The sequence below is a fragment of the Abramis brama genome (assembly GCF_963993115.1).
Source record: "Abramis brama genome assembly, chromosome: 3".
Lineage (NCBI taxonomy): Eukaryota > Metazoa > Chordata > Actinopteri > Cypriniformes > Leuciscidae > Abramis > Abramis brama.
The window spans coordinates 30,099,509-30,117,585 of NC_139965.1; the positions used below are offsets into that span (position 1 = coordinate 30,099,509).

The following is an 18,077-nucleotide window of genomic DNA, read 5'->3' on the forward strand; positions in this document are numbered from 1 at the left end:
GTTGTCCTTTACTTAGCCCCGCCTTTTGGGGTTTTCCAGTAGTTTGGCTGAAGAGTTTTTAAGGAACTGGCTGGGTGACAGGTTGTACACTGCAGTTTATTTCCTTTCTGTTCTTCCAAGCATATAAATCGAATTCTTACTTGTACAGCATGTTTCACATAGATCCTAGATGAAGCTCAGTAAACAACTGTTTCATGAATGTTGTGAGAATGAATAAAACAAATAAATCTATGGTTTTCATGAAATAGAAGTCATAGAAGATGTAATTAAAGGGATTTAAAAACATAATAACAAACCCTGAGAATCTGTGTTTCAAGTAACAGACATATAGACCATGAATATACAATACAAAAATTGCAAAAACTCCCATATACAAAGAATACTATGTACAATCAATGAGAACTAAGGATGTGTTCAATCAATGGATAAAGTCAGACAAATGTTGTGTATGCTCCTGATGTTCTGTGTAGAAGGTCAGTTTGTGTACTGGTTTGTCAGTTTACATCTTATTATTAAGGTTTTCCTCTACTAAGAGTACATTTTTGACAGTCTCGATGGAGCAAGCTGGGGCACATTCACGTCACAATGGTAACAGAGGATCCCAGTCATTCTCCAGCCCCATCTGATGCTCTGATTGGACCCTGGATATTTAGCTTTTAAGCTACCTCTACTTCAGTCCAGATCAGCCATTTACAAGACAGGCACTTTGACTATGGCTTCCTGCTTGCGTGCAAGTTTTTTGTTTTGTTTTTTTTTTTCTTCAAGAAAATGATGAGCATTGGATTTGGGAGTTTGGTGGCAGGCATTACAGAGCCTTCTTGCCCTCAGAAGATCAATCTGCTTTCTTGCTTGCTCAGCTCCTCTTCTTCCTCTGGGCTCAGATTATTTTGTTTCAGCCTTTAAAAGTACAGAGCAAAGAACCTTTGTATTAAGGACATTAATATTATTCACAGCACAAACCATTCACCAGGCATGGGTATTAATGTAATAAAGTATAGTACAATTGAAATTCTGTTTGCACTAAGATTAATCAAGTTCCAAAGTAGTTGCATGATAACTGCTAATCATTACATACTGGGGCATGTTGTCACATTAAATGAGGTAAGTTTTCACCATAGAACCTGCCAGTAAACACTCTGTTACAGGCCTTTGAGTAAAATTTAAACAGTTGAACAACTATGAACAATTCATTAGACAGCAACAACAACAAAAAAGCACACAAACATTAAAAAATATCTAACTATTGTTTTGGCAAAAAATATTGTAATTAATAAATAGTATGCAAATGAAAAAAAAAAAAAACATGCCCCACATTTGTCCTGAGAACCCTTCAGTTGATTCTTGACTGCATATGCTATGGTTTTATTGGTTTCACTTGTTGACACATTTATGAGAAATTTAAATTTGGCAGACAGAATTCATAAAAAAAAAAAAAAAAATTCTAAAGGGTATTAAGGTATTTACAACCAACATACAAAACCACTACTAAAGAAAACGCATGAACATTTATTGAGTAAAACTAGCACACAGTCAGCTAAAATACTGGACAATTACCTTACCAGACTTCCTTAACACTATAGTTCATTTTCAGTGCCTCTATCAGACACTCAACTCCGTCCCTGCTGATGTAGTTTTTGCTCAGCCTGAGTGAGAGAGATAGAGAGAAAGCATGTAATTCTGACAAAAAAAAAAAAAAAAAATTGGTTTAAATAAGTCACACTCACCACAGTTCCTCCAGAGTTTTGCTCTGACTGACGAGTTTGGCCAGAGCGCATGCACCTGCACTGCCCACACCATTATCCACCAGACTGAAACAAACCAACGCAAACATTATTATTACACACAAAAAGAAACACATGCTGCGTAGCTCAGTGCTCTGCATATTTAGTTTGTTCTGACTGGGCAACCTTTCCATTTCCACTGTTTAGCATTAGATAGCTGCAAGGTTTTTTTTTTTTTTTTTTTATAGTCATAGAATGCAGAATTAATACAGGATTTTACAGGATTACCTTAACCATATTAGCGATGTGCTATTCTTCAGCGCAGTTGCCAATGCCTCAGCTCCCCTGTCCCCAATTTTATTACCCCATAAACTGAAAATAAGAAGTCAGAATGGAAATATAATTTAATAAAGGCACAGTATTGGAACATTAGAGCACAGTATTCTTTCTCATCATTGACCTCACCCCAGATACTGCAAAGACTGGTTGTGGCTTAGGCCTTCTGCAAGCTGCTCTGCTCCAACGCATGTGATGTTATTATTTCCAAGCCTACAAAGCAGTTATAAATTTGGTATGATTAGAATGATCAGCATCCCATAGGCCAGAACTAGAACATAATAACCTTATAAAATAAGCGCTGACCTCAAAGACAGGAAGTTCTGCTTTGCTTTTAGCAGCCCAGCAAAATGTTGGGTGCAAGCATCTGTGAGCTTGTTGTTGAAAAGCCTGAGGAAATGATGAGGTAGTAATAAAACTTGGTTGTATAAGAATAACAATAGAATATACATTATCATTATTCATAAAATGCAGAATTTAGGTGTTTGATATTCTCACGCTATTTTTTGGAAGCTTTCGCACTTCATTCCCTTTTCCAGAAGTTTCCGGATTCCTTCATCTGATATGTTATTGTTCCTTAAACTGCAAAATTCAGAAGTTTTAGAAAATCATGTATTTATCCTCACATCTTCCAAAATTGCATTACCCTGTTTCTTCTGCAGAACAGAAAGGAAGATATTTTGGGGTCCAAACAACACTGGGCCTCACTGATTTTTTTTTATTATGTATGGACCAAAAAAAGCAGACATCTTATTTTGTGTTCCACAATGCATACAGGTTTGGAATGGAAAAAAAGGTTGAGTAAATGATAGAACAAGTAGATTTTTGAATTTTCATTTTTGGGTGAACTATCCCTTTAAATAAAGAAAAAAATAAATCTTAAACAACAATTCAAACACAACCATCAGATAATCTCTCATCTTACTAAAGGGAGTGACAAATACGTAGACACGGTAGAAGCTGCTCCACGCCCACATCTCCTACTGAATTGTTGTCCAACTGAAGCCCAACAGGATTCCGCAGGTACTTCAGCACGTACGCCAGCGCAGTGCATTCCACCGGTCCAATGTTACAATAGGTGAGCTTCAGATGTTCAACGTCCAACTTAGCCACGGCATCTTGAGCAATACTGTTGTCTTGCATTTCATATATGCACTTGATTAGCCAAACAAAACTTGGCATGGCATGCATGCTCTTCTTTTCCCCTTCTACAGGACGAGGAATGGACTTGAAATGTCTCTGCATCCCTTTAGACAATGACTTCACTACCAGCTTGAATTTGCGTTCACGCACAGCAGTAGGACAGCAGTCCAGGAGGAGATTATGGTGTCGCTGAGAAAAAAGTCCTGACACAAACTGAGCTGTAATCTGGAGGTTTGGTGTCTCTGCCACATGGGTCTTCTCCTCCTCAACTGAAGGATCAATACAGTGTCCAAGACACCTTTGACACAGGCCCGTCAACTGCCTCTCCTGAGGCTGAAAGAGTCTGGAGATAGCAGGGCGATTGTTGTTACGATTCAGAACAACATACAGAGCAGCGAAGAAGCATTGTAAGGTGATGTGCAGAAACTCATACTGTTTGCAGTCTGTCAGAGATAGGTCATTGCAGTAAATGAGGAAACCCATGCTGACATCCTGTTCTGTGAGCCCATTTCTTTGCAGCTCATATCCTGAAAACACATAACAAGAGGCTTCCAGGCCTTCCAATGCCAACTGTCCAAGTTTTAACACTGTGTCCAAATGTTCCTCCAGCCAGGCCTTTCCCAGGACTCCTTGGGGCTGAGATGACTTTCGCTGGAAGAAATGCTGTAAGACCAGGAGGTAGACATCAGTGATGGTCTGGGGAATACCATCTTGACCACCCAGAAGCTCCTGGTGGCACTTGGTCACAATCCAGCAGAAGACTGGGATGTGGCAAAGACCTAGCAACACTGTGTTACTCTGAAGGGACTCTATGACACGTCTAGCCATAGCAGGGTCGCTATGATGTTTCTTTACAAAGCAGTTGATACCTCTAGGAGAAAAACCCTTCAGGTGCACTTCTTTGCGGAGATAGCGCTTCAACGATGGGCCCACAGCCTGTGACCTGCTGGTGAGCACCTTCAAAACGCCCTTCATTAGCGTACCCTGCAAGAGATTGAAAAGCAATACAGGTATAGGCACTTGCTTTGTGGGGCAGCAGTGACGTTCTTCATCTGTGAAACCCTGTTTAAACTCATCAAGCCCATCAAAAGTAAAGAGGACCATATGAGGGTGGTCTAGGATGTACTGGAAAACCTCATCCTGACTTCGATCAGGCCAGCAGCAGTGCAGGAAGAGGAGCTCTTTCAGAGACAGCTCTCTGTGCTCTGCATTCAGTTTGCGGCAACTGAAGGGGAACAGCAGGAAAGTGTTTGTGAGCAAAGCTTCTCTAGCCCAGAGCAAGTGCAGTCGCTGAAGCAGTGTGCTTTTGCCACTTCCTGCCTCCCCAGACAGAAGAATGGTGTCAGCATCTTCATTTAGAGTCCCTATGGGACCCATCACATCCTCCAGCCCTAATGTAGTAGTTTCACCAGAACCATCCATCACTTCAAGAAGTCCATCAGTGTAAATATCATCCAAGGAGAAACGTCCTGTCCCGCCGTATGTGCTAAGAAAGAGGGACTGTGCAGCAACAGAGCTTCGCAGCTTCTTCTGGTACAGCAGACAATCTGGAGAAACAATGTAAAGTAGAAGACAAAGTGTATTGACAATAACATTTATGTTTTTGATAAGCTAACTTATCAGAAATAAAGAAAAAAAATTATTATTTATTTCATTATTATTTTATTTATATTTCTGAATTTATTTATATTTATTTTACATTTAGATTTTATTTAATTGTCAACATTTATTCAAATATATAAAATTGACATCATAATTATGCCCATTTCTTGCATCTTATGCAATATCAAAGACAAAGACATGAAAAAAGACATCCTGTCCATACAACTGAGAAATGTCTTATACCAGCAGAGAGGTGACTTTCTGTATCTTCAGGGTTTGGTCTGGTTGGCTCTGTTTGTTCTAGATACTGTAGTAAGGTCTTTGCAGCAGTTTCCCCTTTAAACTTCACTTGGTCTAACAGTCTCCGAACCTGCAACAATCCAATAAGATCACTGGATATACATTCATTAAGCAAGTAAAGGACATTTAGTGTGAACAGGCTTGGAAGAAAGAAATATGTCATATGTCAAACTAATTTGAACTTATCAATTACTATAAGAAAATAGCTCAATTTCTAAAGCATGTATGAGAGATAATATAACAATGTGACAATTTTCATTTGGCAATTGTCTGAAAATTGTTTGGCAATTCAACAGTCACTGACAATTTAATTTAGTCATGGGGCAAGTTATATGATAGTTCACGAGTTCACATTTACATGTAATTAAGTGGAGTAAAGGTTATGCGTATTTGGCGTGCTGTCCGGGGGGAGGGCTCCGAGCTTGGAATTTGGCCCGAACCCAGAGTACTCCCCCGGTTGTTGTAAGAGTGGTTAGGACTAGAAGTGAGGAGAATGGGTGGTGGTGGGATGCTGTTAAACTGTCAACGAACGGAGGTAAGTCTACTGTATATACCTCTTATTTTGGCAATTGGTTGATTAACTGAGTGCGCTCCTCTTGTGTTAATTTAGGTTAATTATCTGAACGTGCTCCTCCCGAACTTTGTTAATAAAACATCATTTAGTCATGGGGCATGTTCAATTGCAAGGATTTCATAATACAAAGAAGTAAACTAATTTATGGGTTAAAGCAGTATTCAATCAAGTTATACCTGTTGTGAAGGTGTGTATACAGGTAGTTGCACCCCATCACAATCTTTGATGGTGAAGCAGCCAGTTGTCAGTAAAACATTCAAAGCTCCGTCTATATTATCTCTGAGCTTTGTCACTAACACTGGCCTGTCAGCCAATAACGTTAAAGTTGCAGTGTCTGGTCTGTTCTTGCCCAGCACAGCGCATCCTTTCCCAAAACACAGCCCAGCCTTCTGCTCCTCTGGTAAGATCTGGTTAATTGCAGCCAAAAAAAGGCTGCATGCATCTTCTCCTTTTTCATACACCACATCTAAAAGTTGCCTGACATTAGAACATAAGGGTTTCTCCGCCACTCGTATGTTTAGGTAATCCTCCCAGACAAGACCCTCCCAAGCCAGGAGTAAGTCCAGAACACAGTCCAGAGGTTCAGCACTGCCTCCACCACATAGGACTGCCAGAAGCTCTGCTCGCTGTTTTAGGATCAACTTAGAGCTCATAGTGGAACTCAGCCTTGTCTCAAAGTCAACAGTCACAATCAGAACCCAACTAAAGGGATGAGACATAGAAGACCAACATCACACAGAGATATAGAATATTGGCACAAGTTCCTATTAACAGCTAGAGTAAATTTGAGCACTCGTTTCCTCATTTTTACCAAAAGCGGATAGGCCACACAGTAGCCTAGTATATTATTATTTTTTTAATTATGAATAGATAAGTGAATGATGGTTTTAAAAAATAAATAACTTACCAGACAAGGTTCAAAATAACTCCTGAACGTCATTGCTCCCCCACTGCGAAGTAAATGTTTAATTCATAAGATTTCATACGCGTATGCGTATAGCCTGATTTAAGAAAACTTTCGAAATTAATATCCCAAACGAAACACGCCTACAAACGTCTGTCTGCTAAATATTCCATAGCCTGTGATTCTTGACAATCTATATAGACTAAGCTGGAATATGAAAACACCACGAACACAGGCTTATCTGTCGGCATAGCCTACTCTGTTTGGTCACTTTATGGAAATGATCGTCCGAACTGAAAGTGAAAGAGGAGGCGCTGCTGTCCTCTGAATCTTCAGGAAGTTATATTAATGACACATAAAGCCGTCTGTGTATTGGGGTGTTGTGACACTTTGTTTACACGACAGTAGGCTAAGTCATTGTGGTTTTGTGTTAAAAACTTTAAGTATATCTGCTGCTTATGTCTAATAGCCTACTGCACAAATCGAGTGTTGGGTAGAGTGTTGTTCTTTTTTTTATTGGGGATGGAATCACATTGTGTTTGTACAAATTTTCTTCCCAGTAAAAGGGCTATAGGTGTCAGAGACTTTTTTTCTCCTTTTACTTAATATAAATATTAGGCTACAAATTATAAACACTTAACTGGGGTAAATCATGTGGTCCAACCCTCCCCGGATCTGCTCTGGTCATGCACACTGCAGAGTTTCGGGAGTGACAACAACAAAAATGATCGGAACGATGGCGCGATGACTGACAAAATTGTATCGCGACTGTAAACAAGAAACATGTTTTGCCACATTTTCTAGTAATAAAAAGGCATGCAGAACCACCTTTCAAACTCAAGAGGGAACCCTAGCATCACGAAAAAATTAGCCTATTACTTTATCTCAGCAAGCAAACTGTTTGTCTTTTTTTCTTTCTTTTTTTTTACAGTAAATGATAAATATTTAAAGTTCATAAATAATAGTTTTATGTTCATAGTCTTGTGTTCAGCCTTTTTTTTTTTCTTGTTTGTTTTTGTAAATACTAGGCTACTATCTGTGCACATGTTTCTATAATTTATCAATAATGTTCAAGAAACATTTTCAGTCAGTTACAACAAATGGTTAAGCCTAAATATTATTTGATTTGCTAGTCGGCTCAACAGCTTCTGGCCTTAAGGCAGTACAGAGGGAATTATTATGTTCTGCATAGACTCAGTAGGCTATATAATAGGCCTACTGATCAGTTATTACCTTTATGCACTATTTATGTAGTCTGCAATCCTATTTAGAGTGTTAGCAATAGCGTATATGTTATCTTCTGATGATGAGACACAGGAGTCAACTGGGCAGTGGAAGCTGCTGTGCAGGTTTGGTGTTCATCCCTTGTGTGGGTGGGCTGTCTGGCTTTGATGAGACCAGAGCTGATCAGCGTGATGTCTCCATCCCTCTGTCATCCACAGTGTAAAAGACAGAGCCGATTTCAAAACTTTGTTTTTCTCGTTAAAAATACAGTTACATGAATTTCTTTGCATTTCAATCAGGCGCGTAGCCAGTAATGGGCCAGGGCGGCACTGGCCCGCCCACATTACTCACTGGCCCGCCCAGGCAAGTTTGATCAAAATACATTTTTAGTTTATTTTTATTATTCAAATGTATTTAAGAAAATATATTAATATAAACTTGATTTATTGTTGACTGGTGTGTGTGTGTTCAATTTGTTTTCCGAATAAAATGGAACTGTTGAAGCAAGTTGTAGAAAGCCTCTCTCCAGAACGTAATTGGTTGCTATGGTTGCTAGGGGTTCCGACAGGAAGACACTCTGGGCGGCGGGCTCTGGCGGCCTTTAGCCAGCTAGCTGCTTTTTAGCCAAAAAGTTATTTGAAAAAGAACTCTGTGACTGTTTGGACTATGATGAGATCATTTCTGTTTTCAACACTAAACCCAGGCACTTGCGTCTTGTTTTGTAGAATGAAAACAACAAAGGTAGGCCTGTTGTTTAACTAATTTCCTTAATTTTTGCCCGTGAAGTGATTTAAGGCAAGACACGGCAGGCAAAAACATCGGGGGTTTTTTTTCACTGGTCAATTTTGAGATTTTGGGCTATTTGTCTTCAATGCCTTCTTTCAGACTTGTGGTGAAAAAAAGTCCAAAATACACATTTAGGTCTTTATTTTACTACATTTTGTCTATTTGCGTCTGTAGATTTCTCCTAAATTCAACAAAAGTTGGCGTTCTAAATCAATATGCTGCTCCGCGATCGCTGTCTGCACCTGCCAAACACCGTTGAAAAGCTCTCTCTCTCTCTCTCTCTCTCTCTCTCTCTCTCTCTCTCTCTCTCTCTCTCTCTCTCCTGTACAATGCTGTCGGATCCAAATATGGTAATTTCCTTTAATCAGCAACCAATGGTTGAACATGATGATTAGACAGTGTTTTGTTATTGCCTATGCCGAATATTGCAAAATAAAGGTGTAACTGTTTTTGCAGTTTGTCTATTCTTTTTTCTACTCTCTAAGGCTTAATTATTATTTAAGTAATTTTTTTTCTAGGAAAAACTATAGGCCCACTCACTTTTTCACTGGCCCGCCCAAAATACAATTTCTGCCTACGCCACTGATTTCAATTCATTTGAATTCTACCTCCATACATTCAAATTTGAACTGCAGTTTTGCTTTCTGTTTCTAACTTCAATTTGAACTGGAACTAGATTTTAAAAGGCATTCTCAATTCATTTCTGAATGATGCACAACCCTGGTAGGTAGAATTTGAGACCATAAACAATTTTGAACAAAAGTAGCCTAATGGGCATTTTCTTCCACAAAATTAACTGACTGACTTACTCTCCTTAGTATCTCTCAATGAACTTGTCTATCATGCATGGTCCATTTCTGGCATTGCACTGGACACAGAAGAACAGTCATGCAGTGGCCAGCTGACGTGTGCTGACAGTGACAACACAATTAGCCAGTGTCTCAGCAGAGAAACAGAGCAGCATGACAGAAGCTGAAAAGAGATTGCCTTCAATTCTTATACTCTGCTTATTTATCTCGGAAGTTGCTCTGTTACATGCTTAAAACACTCGTCAGAAAAAAAAAAGAAATTCAAAAATCTTCAGAGCTAGGAAAAATATTCAGGATTTTAGTCATGAAAACAGAGTTAGACACCCTGGTCAGATCAGGCTTATTGGCATAATATCCAAACAATTGAAAGCAATGCAAAAACATATTTTTTGCATTGTGTGTGAGATGGATATGAGGCTTCTCCAATCTGCCTTTGCCTTTGATCTAATGAAAACATGAGAAAGAGAGTTGTTTTGTTCCTGTATTGCCTGTTGTATTGTCATGATTGCTTTATCTCATATTTCCTAATGTGTTATGAGTTTGTCATCTTTCTTATCAGTGTAAAATATAAAGCTCAGATGGGTTTAACAATGACAGATGTAATGATGACAAACAGTGAGGTGTGGGTTGTCATGTTTTCCACAAAGACTGGGGAACAGAGAGGAGAGTTCTGACAGAAATGCTAATATCCTAATCAGAGAAGAATTGAGCTCCCTTTGCATAAATGTTCTTGTCATTTCAGATTTTGTAAGACTGGCTTGCTCACAAATTGTAAATATTGGAGGAGAAAAAGAGATGCAGGATTTTTACAGTCCCTTCATGAAGGGGTGACCTTATAATATACGTTTGTGGGTGATACATGTATGAGTGGACGTATACAAGTGGAGAAGCACACATCAGTGTTTCGTAGCTACTAGGGATCTTCATTTATTACATAAAAAATTAAAAATTTATTACATAGTTTGCAGTTCAGTGAGTGAGTCAAATGTTGACTCATTACTGTTCTGATGAATTGTGATTGAATTATTGAGAAGGATTTATAAGACTGATTTAAACAACAAGTCTAAATCGTCTTTTTGACCAGCTCATAAGAGACATTAGGGTGTCATTGTTACAATGTAATTATTCATTTAAGTACTGACTGAGTAATAATAATTAACTACATGTAGGCTACTTACTACAGGGTTAGGGTAGGATTAGGATTTGGTTGAGAGTTAGTTGCATGTAATTATGCATGTTACTGTTATTACTATGGTAAGTACATGTAACATATGTAACAAGGACACTGTAAAATAAAGTGTTACCGACATTAGTTTGGGATTCAGAAATCACTAGTTACACTCAGTGTTTTTGATTCTCTAAAAATGACCAGTTCATAAGAGGCATTCGTTTAGGAATCAAACTACACTGGTCTATGTTTTTGATTCACTAAAAAGAACTGGTTCATATGAAACATTCGTTCAGGAATCAGACTACACTGGGCTCTATATTTTTTGATTCATTAAAAGAACCAGATAAGAGTCATTTGTATGTAAACCGGACAACACTGCTGCGTTGTATGTTTGTTTATGCACGCAGCACCCTGCAAGGACAATTCAATAATAAGACGTTTCCATTATTTCATGGTACACAATATTTTTTATTGCATCACATTCAGTACAGACAATGAATTCACATTCACAACTCCAGTAAAATAAAATTTCTTTTGTCGAGGCACCGAAGAAGCAGCAGCGGGGGAGCATCACTGAAAAACACTACAGGACACACTGGTACACTTGGTACTCCAATCACAAAGTATTTAATTAATAAGTTCTTGACGGTTCTGAATTCTAGCTTGATTTTCAGTAAGGATCTTATTTGACCACAGGCAGGCATACGCACTTATCACAGTTATGTTATGGCTATCACAGAGTGGTTATGGCTGATTGGAAGGGCAGCACACCAGGGAATTTTGGGTAAGGGGGGTTCATACCACACTTACCCCAGAGAGCATGAAATGAATATCCACTTTTCACAACTCTAAAATAGCCCATCTATATAGATGAACACTAGATCTTTAAAGCTGGATCCTCTTCTGCCCTCAGAGTGTTAGACTGTGTTCTCTTGGTTGAAATATTTAGGCTACATTATTAAAGAAGTGGTTTGCTGAATGCAGTGATCTATTTCATCACATGAAAATGCTAACAATAGCAGTAAATTCATGTTTCTGTCTGGCACACCTTCCTGACAACACAATTTATAATGTCTGGTTTTATAAAATAATCAATTAAAATACATTGCCTCTCTCTAACAAGTTTGTTCTTCTGTTTGATCAGCCTTCAGTTGCATTCAGCCTAACAACACTTCATCACACATCCATTGCAGGACATTTCCAGTTTGCACTCTTTTTCTGAAATAGCATATCAAAGAAACAGGTGAACTGACACTGTTTGAGAGTGATGTAAAACTCTGTCAGCAGAGCGGTGGACAATGGCTTCAAAAAGACCGAAGAGGCAAGCTGGTAAGCGATGTCCTAATTGAGTCGAGTCTTGGTGAAATTGGAAGCCAATTAGTGCTGAGTTTAGAGAGACATGCTCTGTCAAAAAGATAGAGATCAAATGTCTTTCAGAGAGAGAGAGAATGGAACAGAAGAAGTGCCAGAGCGTGTTGCTGCGCATCTGCGACCGCAGTCGCAGGCACAGGCACGCGCCTTTATCTGTGTGTTTGTGCGGTTGCTTTTGTATTGAGTTTTAATTGACAAGAAGATTAAAGCTCACTTCTCTGGAGTTTTCAGCAGACGGCTAAAAAGAGAGAGACCGAGGGAGTGAGCGATAGTAGTTTGAGGAGGAGTGTGAGGCGTTGTGTGCGTCGTTGAAGGTTAGCTCTGGCTCCTGCTGCGTGAGCACTGCCTGAGATGGGCTACTTGTTGGACATTCATTATCAAACCCTGTTTGGTCCTTTCATCTGCTGCTCTGCAGAGCCCTCCTCGCAAACTACAGAGGCACCTTGCAGCTTGACATCTTTCCATTCACTCTGTACCTTAAACAGCATGCTGCCACATCAAAGCAGACACAAGCCCTTTGATGTTGCAAAAATAAAGAGCCCCAATGATCTACTCAAAACCAATGGAACTTTTGGTGCCTCTCTCTCCCATACGCTCTCCCTCTCTTTTTCTCATTTTGTTGGCCTCTGATAGACTTCATCAGAGTTTAAGAAGATAACCAGGGCTAACTGTGATAACAACGGCTCGTTTGCACCTTTGAAAAAATGTGAACAGCATGTATGCATGGAATTAACATATCAAGGGCTATAAGTAACGTCAGATGCAGATAAGCAAAATAATTGGAATGTAATTCAATTAGACTCACACTGTGTAAATGCCATGCACCCATCCTTAGTGTTCTTAGTGGAAAACATCTACAGCATCCCGCCAAGGGATCGTTAAAAAGTTAAAAATGGCTGTGCCTGCTCTAACATTATAAAAGCTTTTGACAACCAAATAAGAAAATAAATAAATAAATATTCATCAGCGAACATAAACAGAAGCTCTACCGAACCTGCTAGGCGCACGAGAACAAATCTCATTGGTTATTGCGGAAGCTTAAAAGTGCTGGTAACACACGAGAATGAACCTCATTGGTTCTCGCACGTCAAGCGAACATGCTTGAGTTTCTTTTTACCACAACTGTTGTGTGAGTTGATTAATGTTTATAATGTGAATAAAAGACTAAATTCAATCTGTTCATCATATAAAGCGATCAAGTCTCAAACTGTTCAATTGATATCAATTAGTTTTAGGATCTCTTCATGAACATCTGGAAGCGTCAAAGTGTCAGTTCCATAGCTGTCTATGGAGGGACAGAAATCTCTCAAATTTTCATTTTTTGGTCAACTAACCCTTTAAATAAAAGACTCCTCTATCCAGTGCTGCGTGAGCATGCTGTTAGCATGTTAATACCCCAAAGGGGAAATCTACTGAACCACAGTAGATTTCACTAAATTAATCATTGGTTTACTGTGGAGAATCAAGGTTATTGAAAAAAGTTCATGGCGAATATTCCAAATGCCCAGCAGAAAATGACTGAATGCCAATGGCAACATTTTGTGTTTCTGACTTTTACTTTTCTTGATTTCTATCTTTACACACTTGCAGTTTTAAATATTATATACTCCTCATTCTTGTTTCTTTTGTCTATTTCTTTTGAGATTTTTTCAGTTTATCAGTTAATCTTTATTTCTCTATTTTTTATTTATTTTTTTATTTGACATTTTCTCTATTTAAAACAACCCATGTAAGACAGAAACACACTTTTGGAAGTAAAAAAGTTCATTTCTGTTAGGTCTATTTTAATGGTCCCTTTTTAGACATTCTACTAAGTTACTTTGCAATTCTAACCCAAAACGCTAACCTAATGGTCTACAGTCTCTGCAGAAATCCAAAGTTACTAATAGTTAGTAGAATTTCTAAAGTGGACCATCCAATTCACTTTTTATTGAATTGTCCAGTTGTCTGGGATGTCAAATAAAACTCTCACATAATGTTGCACATAATGTCATACACATCTGGGACCACCAGTTTAGGTGGACCCATAAATCGGTTGATGGGTCAGTCGTAATAAGACTGAAGAGGTGTAAGTCAATGCTTTCTTTCTGAGACCCCAAAACTTAACATATCCCACATAAATCTTAACATATCTCACACTGATTCACAATGAAGAGATTCCAGAAGCGCAGGTGACTCAAGAGGGAGCGCTGAAGTCACAAGTGAAGCATGCAGCTCTGGAATCACAGGAGGAAACACTCATTCAAGACTATAGGATATGCAGGTGACTCATAAATGATCCAAGCAGACTTTGAGAAAGTAAGTAGCTGGAGAGGAACAGGGAAAAAAAGCAGGTGAAACATAATCAGAGACAGAGGGTTTCACTTACTCATATCTGCTATCCCGTCTGAAGGAAGCTCATTCTGGGACTGGCTTGTAGTGGCTATAATTCTGCACCGAGGCTGAATTTTTGGAAAGAGATTTCAGATACAGTACTAGGGACCACTAAGGCCTATATTAAAGCCTACAAAAAGTAGCATGTCATGGGACCTTTAACTGAAACTAAAACTATTAAAAAAACACTGCTGAAATAAATATCTGTAGCTCATTGTTTCAAGCCAAATGAAGAAGAGCTTTAATGTTCATAAAGGCTTGATTATGCTGTGAAAGTGGGATTTACTGCTAATTGGAGAGACATGAGCCGTGGTCTCAGCAAAGTAACTAATCGCTTCATGATAATACACATCACATTTTGGTTCTCTTTATCAGTGTACATTTACCATCTAAAATGCTATAATTACAGGGGTCTTGGTTGAAAAATAGTAGCCCTCAGGCATTTTCTCTTTCTTTTCTCTCTCTCCTTCAGAATAATTCACCACAGTTCATTGGCACTTGGGTTCCTGACTTTATTTATTTATTTATATTTACCATTTTTGGCTCCCCAAAGAACATTTCAGTGATCAGTTCTTAAATTAATCTTTTTTTTTTTCTAGTGTGAAGAATTTAGGTTCTAATTTTTTGTTTAAGTAATTTTTTTAATCTAATATTTACATTGTATTTAAGCTCTGATTTTATTTTTTATTTCAGCAGTGTTTTTTTAATAGTTTTAGTTTCAGTTAAAGGTCCCATGACATGCTACTTTTTGTAGGCTTTAATATAGGCCTTAGTGGTCCCTAGTACTGTATCTGAAATCTCTTTCCAAAAATTCAGCCTCGGTGCAGAATTATAGCCACTACAAGCCAGTCCCAGAATGAGCTTCCTTCAGACGGGCCGTTTCTGTGTCTGTAGCCTTAAATGATAATGAGGAGGAGAAAGGCGGCGCAAGGTGGAGGGTGGGTGTGGCCTTGACCATCTTGCGCAACGGTACCATGCATGTTTACGTTGGATAACTGTTATAGCAATGGCACGAAGACACGCAGTCTTTCAAGCATTTCAGTTTGACCCAGAATCTGATCCGGATGGAGAAGCAACGGATGAAGAAGTTGCAACTCAGCGGCTCCAGCAGGACGTTTCCGAATGGTTAGTTTAAAATATTATGTCTGGATACGGTACTTTATTCGGATGGTTTACAGTTATTATCATGTAGCTAACGCGAATCTACTGTTGCCTTTTCATGAGAGATCTGTAATGTCTGTATTTATCTTATTACAATTACATCAAGCTCTGCGATCTTGAAATGCGGATATCGCGCGCGCCATATAACCAACAGGAAAACGGTTATCCAAATAACAAAGAAGTGTACAACACTCGCGTTACAGTGTGTGTATTCACACACACAAACTGCATAGCTGCATAGCTAATGTTACAGCCACATTCTACGTGTAACAATCTAGATAACCATAAACAGTAAAGCAACACACTTATATTAGTTGACTTACTTGTCCGAGGTGTGTGTAGCTGAGTTAAAGAGAGTGATCCAGACTTTAGTTTCAGACGTTCAGCAAGCCCAGCTCTGTATTGACCCTTCGGTGTTCATTTGTACATCCAATTATTGAGCAATTGTTATGCTTCGCTCGCTCAAAAGCCATGATATCTCTCGTGGACAAACTAAAATCGCGCGCGCGCGTTCCTACTTAAGACACCTAACCCCAGCTGCTCCCGACGAGCTGGATGGCGCCTTGCATGGCTGACACCGCCGTCGGTGTATGAATGAGTGAGTGAATGGGTGAATGTGAGGCAATGTAAAGCGCTTTGGTGGCCATAGGTCTGTGAAAGCGCTATATAAATGCAGTCCATTTACCATTTACCATTTACTTCCTAGCGCATTTTCGCATGGGCGGAAAATATTCTCTGGGCGGGCAAAGCAGAGACAGGGGAGGTAACATTTCCTCCTTATGACGTCCTAAAGAGGAGATTCAAGATCAGCGCCTATGAGCCTCCATTTTCTCAAAGGCAGAGAAAGATAGCAAAAGCTCGATTTACACCGATTGAAATTTCTAGAAACTTGGGGACCATATACAGGCTTGGGGAACTCATATTAATGTTAAAAAACCTCAGAAAGTGAAAATTTCATGTCATGGGACCTTTAACAACGATGATCACAGGGTGGAATAAAGAAAAGCCATTATTTAAAAGGGACCCCATAAACAATAATATGTATAACAATAACATAATAAAATCAATAACACTGATCCTCAGATATTTTTCATTTTCAGAATGAATTTATATTTTTATTTATATTAATAATTCATTATAATATTACACACAAGACACAGACATAGCAAGACTTACACTGTGCACTCTAATAGAAATGTGCAGCCTGCGACATTCACACCTCCATTTACCATCTCCTTCTCAGCTGTCACGCATGCCCTTGTGATTACAACGGGACGCTTTTAATCTCAATGGCTGTTATCTCATCATACCCTTAACAGGAGTCGATATGGAGCAAATGTCAACAGGGCACCGAGACCTTGAGTGCTACAAACAAACCTCAAAGAATTTGAACTTTAGCACTCTGTCAGCATCTCGCCTAATTCAATGAACTTGACAGTTAATAAAGTGCTTTATATTCGCCCTTCTTCTCATACATAAAAGCTTACCACACCAATTAGCTTAAATTCAGGGTTTTTTTTCTCATCTCCTTTTTCTTTTCATGCTCTTGAGCCTGCAGAAAGCACCATATTCCAATCATTTGCATTATCCAGAGAATCTGCTTTGAAGTTGTGAGATACTGTAAGAAAAAGGGCTCCACTTATCCTGCAGAAAAAACGTTCAAAGCCTCTAAATACTCTGGAACAGATGTACATTATCATTGGATTTGCGTTTTCGCCTCTTTGCTCCTGTATGGGTAATAGTGTAGCGTGCAGTCGCGTGTCCCTCACATCCTCTGTGTTTAGCATCTCCTCTCAACAGAAGCTAGCACCCCACTGGGCCAATCCGCACTTCAAAGCACTGTGTCTATCTACAGGAGACAAAGCACACTCCACACATATGGAAGCAGCCTCCTCACTCACGCTCGAGTCAATAGCATCATTCGCTTGCTCGCTCGCTCACTGTCTGTTTGTTTTTGTGACATAGAGATATGGCTCTTTCACACCTACAGCCCTCACCACACAAATAAACAGCACCCAATTTGAACCTGGTGTGACTTTCATGTACTTGTGAAAATATTTGTTGAGTTGAGGAGAAAAAGAGAGAGAGGAAATTAGGTTCTAGTAGCGTTCTAGCAGGCCTAGCTCAAATGTTAGAGCATGGCGCTAGCAACGCTAAAGGGTCATGGGTTTGATTCACAGGAAACACACATGCTGATTGATACCTTGAATGCACTGTCGCTTAGGCTAAATTAATATTTCTGGTATAGACAACACTGAAAAATCTGTTATATAGGCTATAACATTAGCCTAAATAGGTATATTCTCTTTCACATTATACCTTCACAAAATATTTAAGCTGTAATCGATCCACTCAAACCTTATGCTTCATTATTTAACTACATGTACATGTATTCCTATTGCTCTGCTACATATTGTATTTATTTATCACAAATTAAATTTCATAATCTACCTTTCCAAAGTGTGGGGTCGGTAAGATTTTATATTTGAAAGAAATTAATACTTTTATTTAGCAAGGATGCATTAAATGATCAAAACGACATTACAAAAGTTGTTGTTTTTTTTTTGTTTTTTTTTAAATGCAGTTCTTTTGAACTTCTATT

General features: G+C 38.9%; 1 protein-coding gene across 2 annotated transcripts; it reads right to left on the reverse strand.

Annotated features, from left to right (window-relative positions):
* Window positions 1–75: 75 nt before the first annotated feature.
* Window positions 76–6,881, reverse strand: nod2 (nucleotide-binding oligomerization domain containing 2). Of its 2 annotated transcripts, none has more exons than XM_084107469.1 (11): window positions 6,584–6,881; window positions 5,853–6,378; window positions 5,046–5,172; window positions 2,983–4,747; window positions 2,556–2,639; window positions 2,364–2,447; window positions 2,187–2,270; window positions 2,010–2,093; window positions 1,725–1,808; window positions 1,560–1,643; window positions 76–897 (listed from the first exon to the last, which is right to left on the reverse strand). In XM_084107469.1, the coding sequence occupies exons 2-11, from the start codon at window positions 6,327–6,329 to the stop codon at window positions 825–827; spliced, it is 2,946 nt and encodes a 981-aa protein (XP_083963595.1). In that variant the 5' UTR covers window positions 6,330–6,378; window positions 6,584–6,881; the 3' UTR covers window positions 76–824. The 2 variants fall into 2 exon arrangements, with proteins under 2 accessions (XP_083963595.1, XP_083963596.1); XM_084107470.1 differs by having other exon boundaries at window positions 1,555–1,643; window positions 6,584–6,724.
* Between the last annotated feature and the right edge of the window lie 11,196 nt (window positions 6,882–18,077).

Coding starts and splice junctions, on each gene's coding strand:
- nod2 (XM_084107469.1), bottom strand. CDS start 6,329: ATGAGCTCTAAGTTGATCCTAAAACAGCGAGCAGAGCTTCTGGCAGTC. Junction 4,748..5,045: donor AGAAAGTCACCTCTCTGCTG/GTATAAGACATT, acceptor TTGTTTCTCCAG/ATTGTCTGCTGTACCAGAAG. Junction 2,094..2,186: donor CAGTCTTTGCAGTATCTGGG/GTGAGGTCAATG, acceptor TCTTATTTTCAG/TTTATGGGGTAATAAAATTG.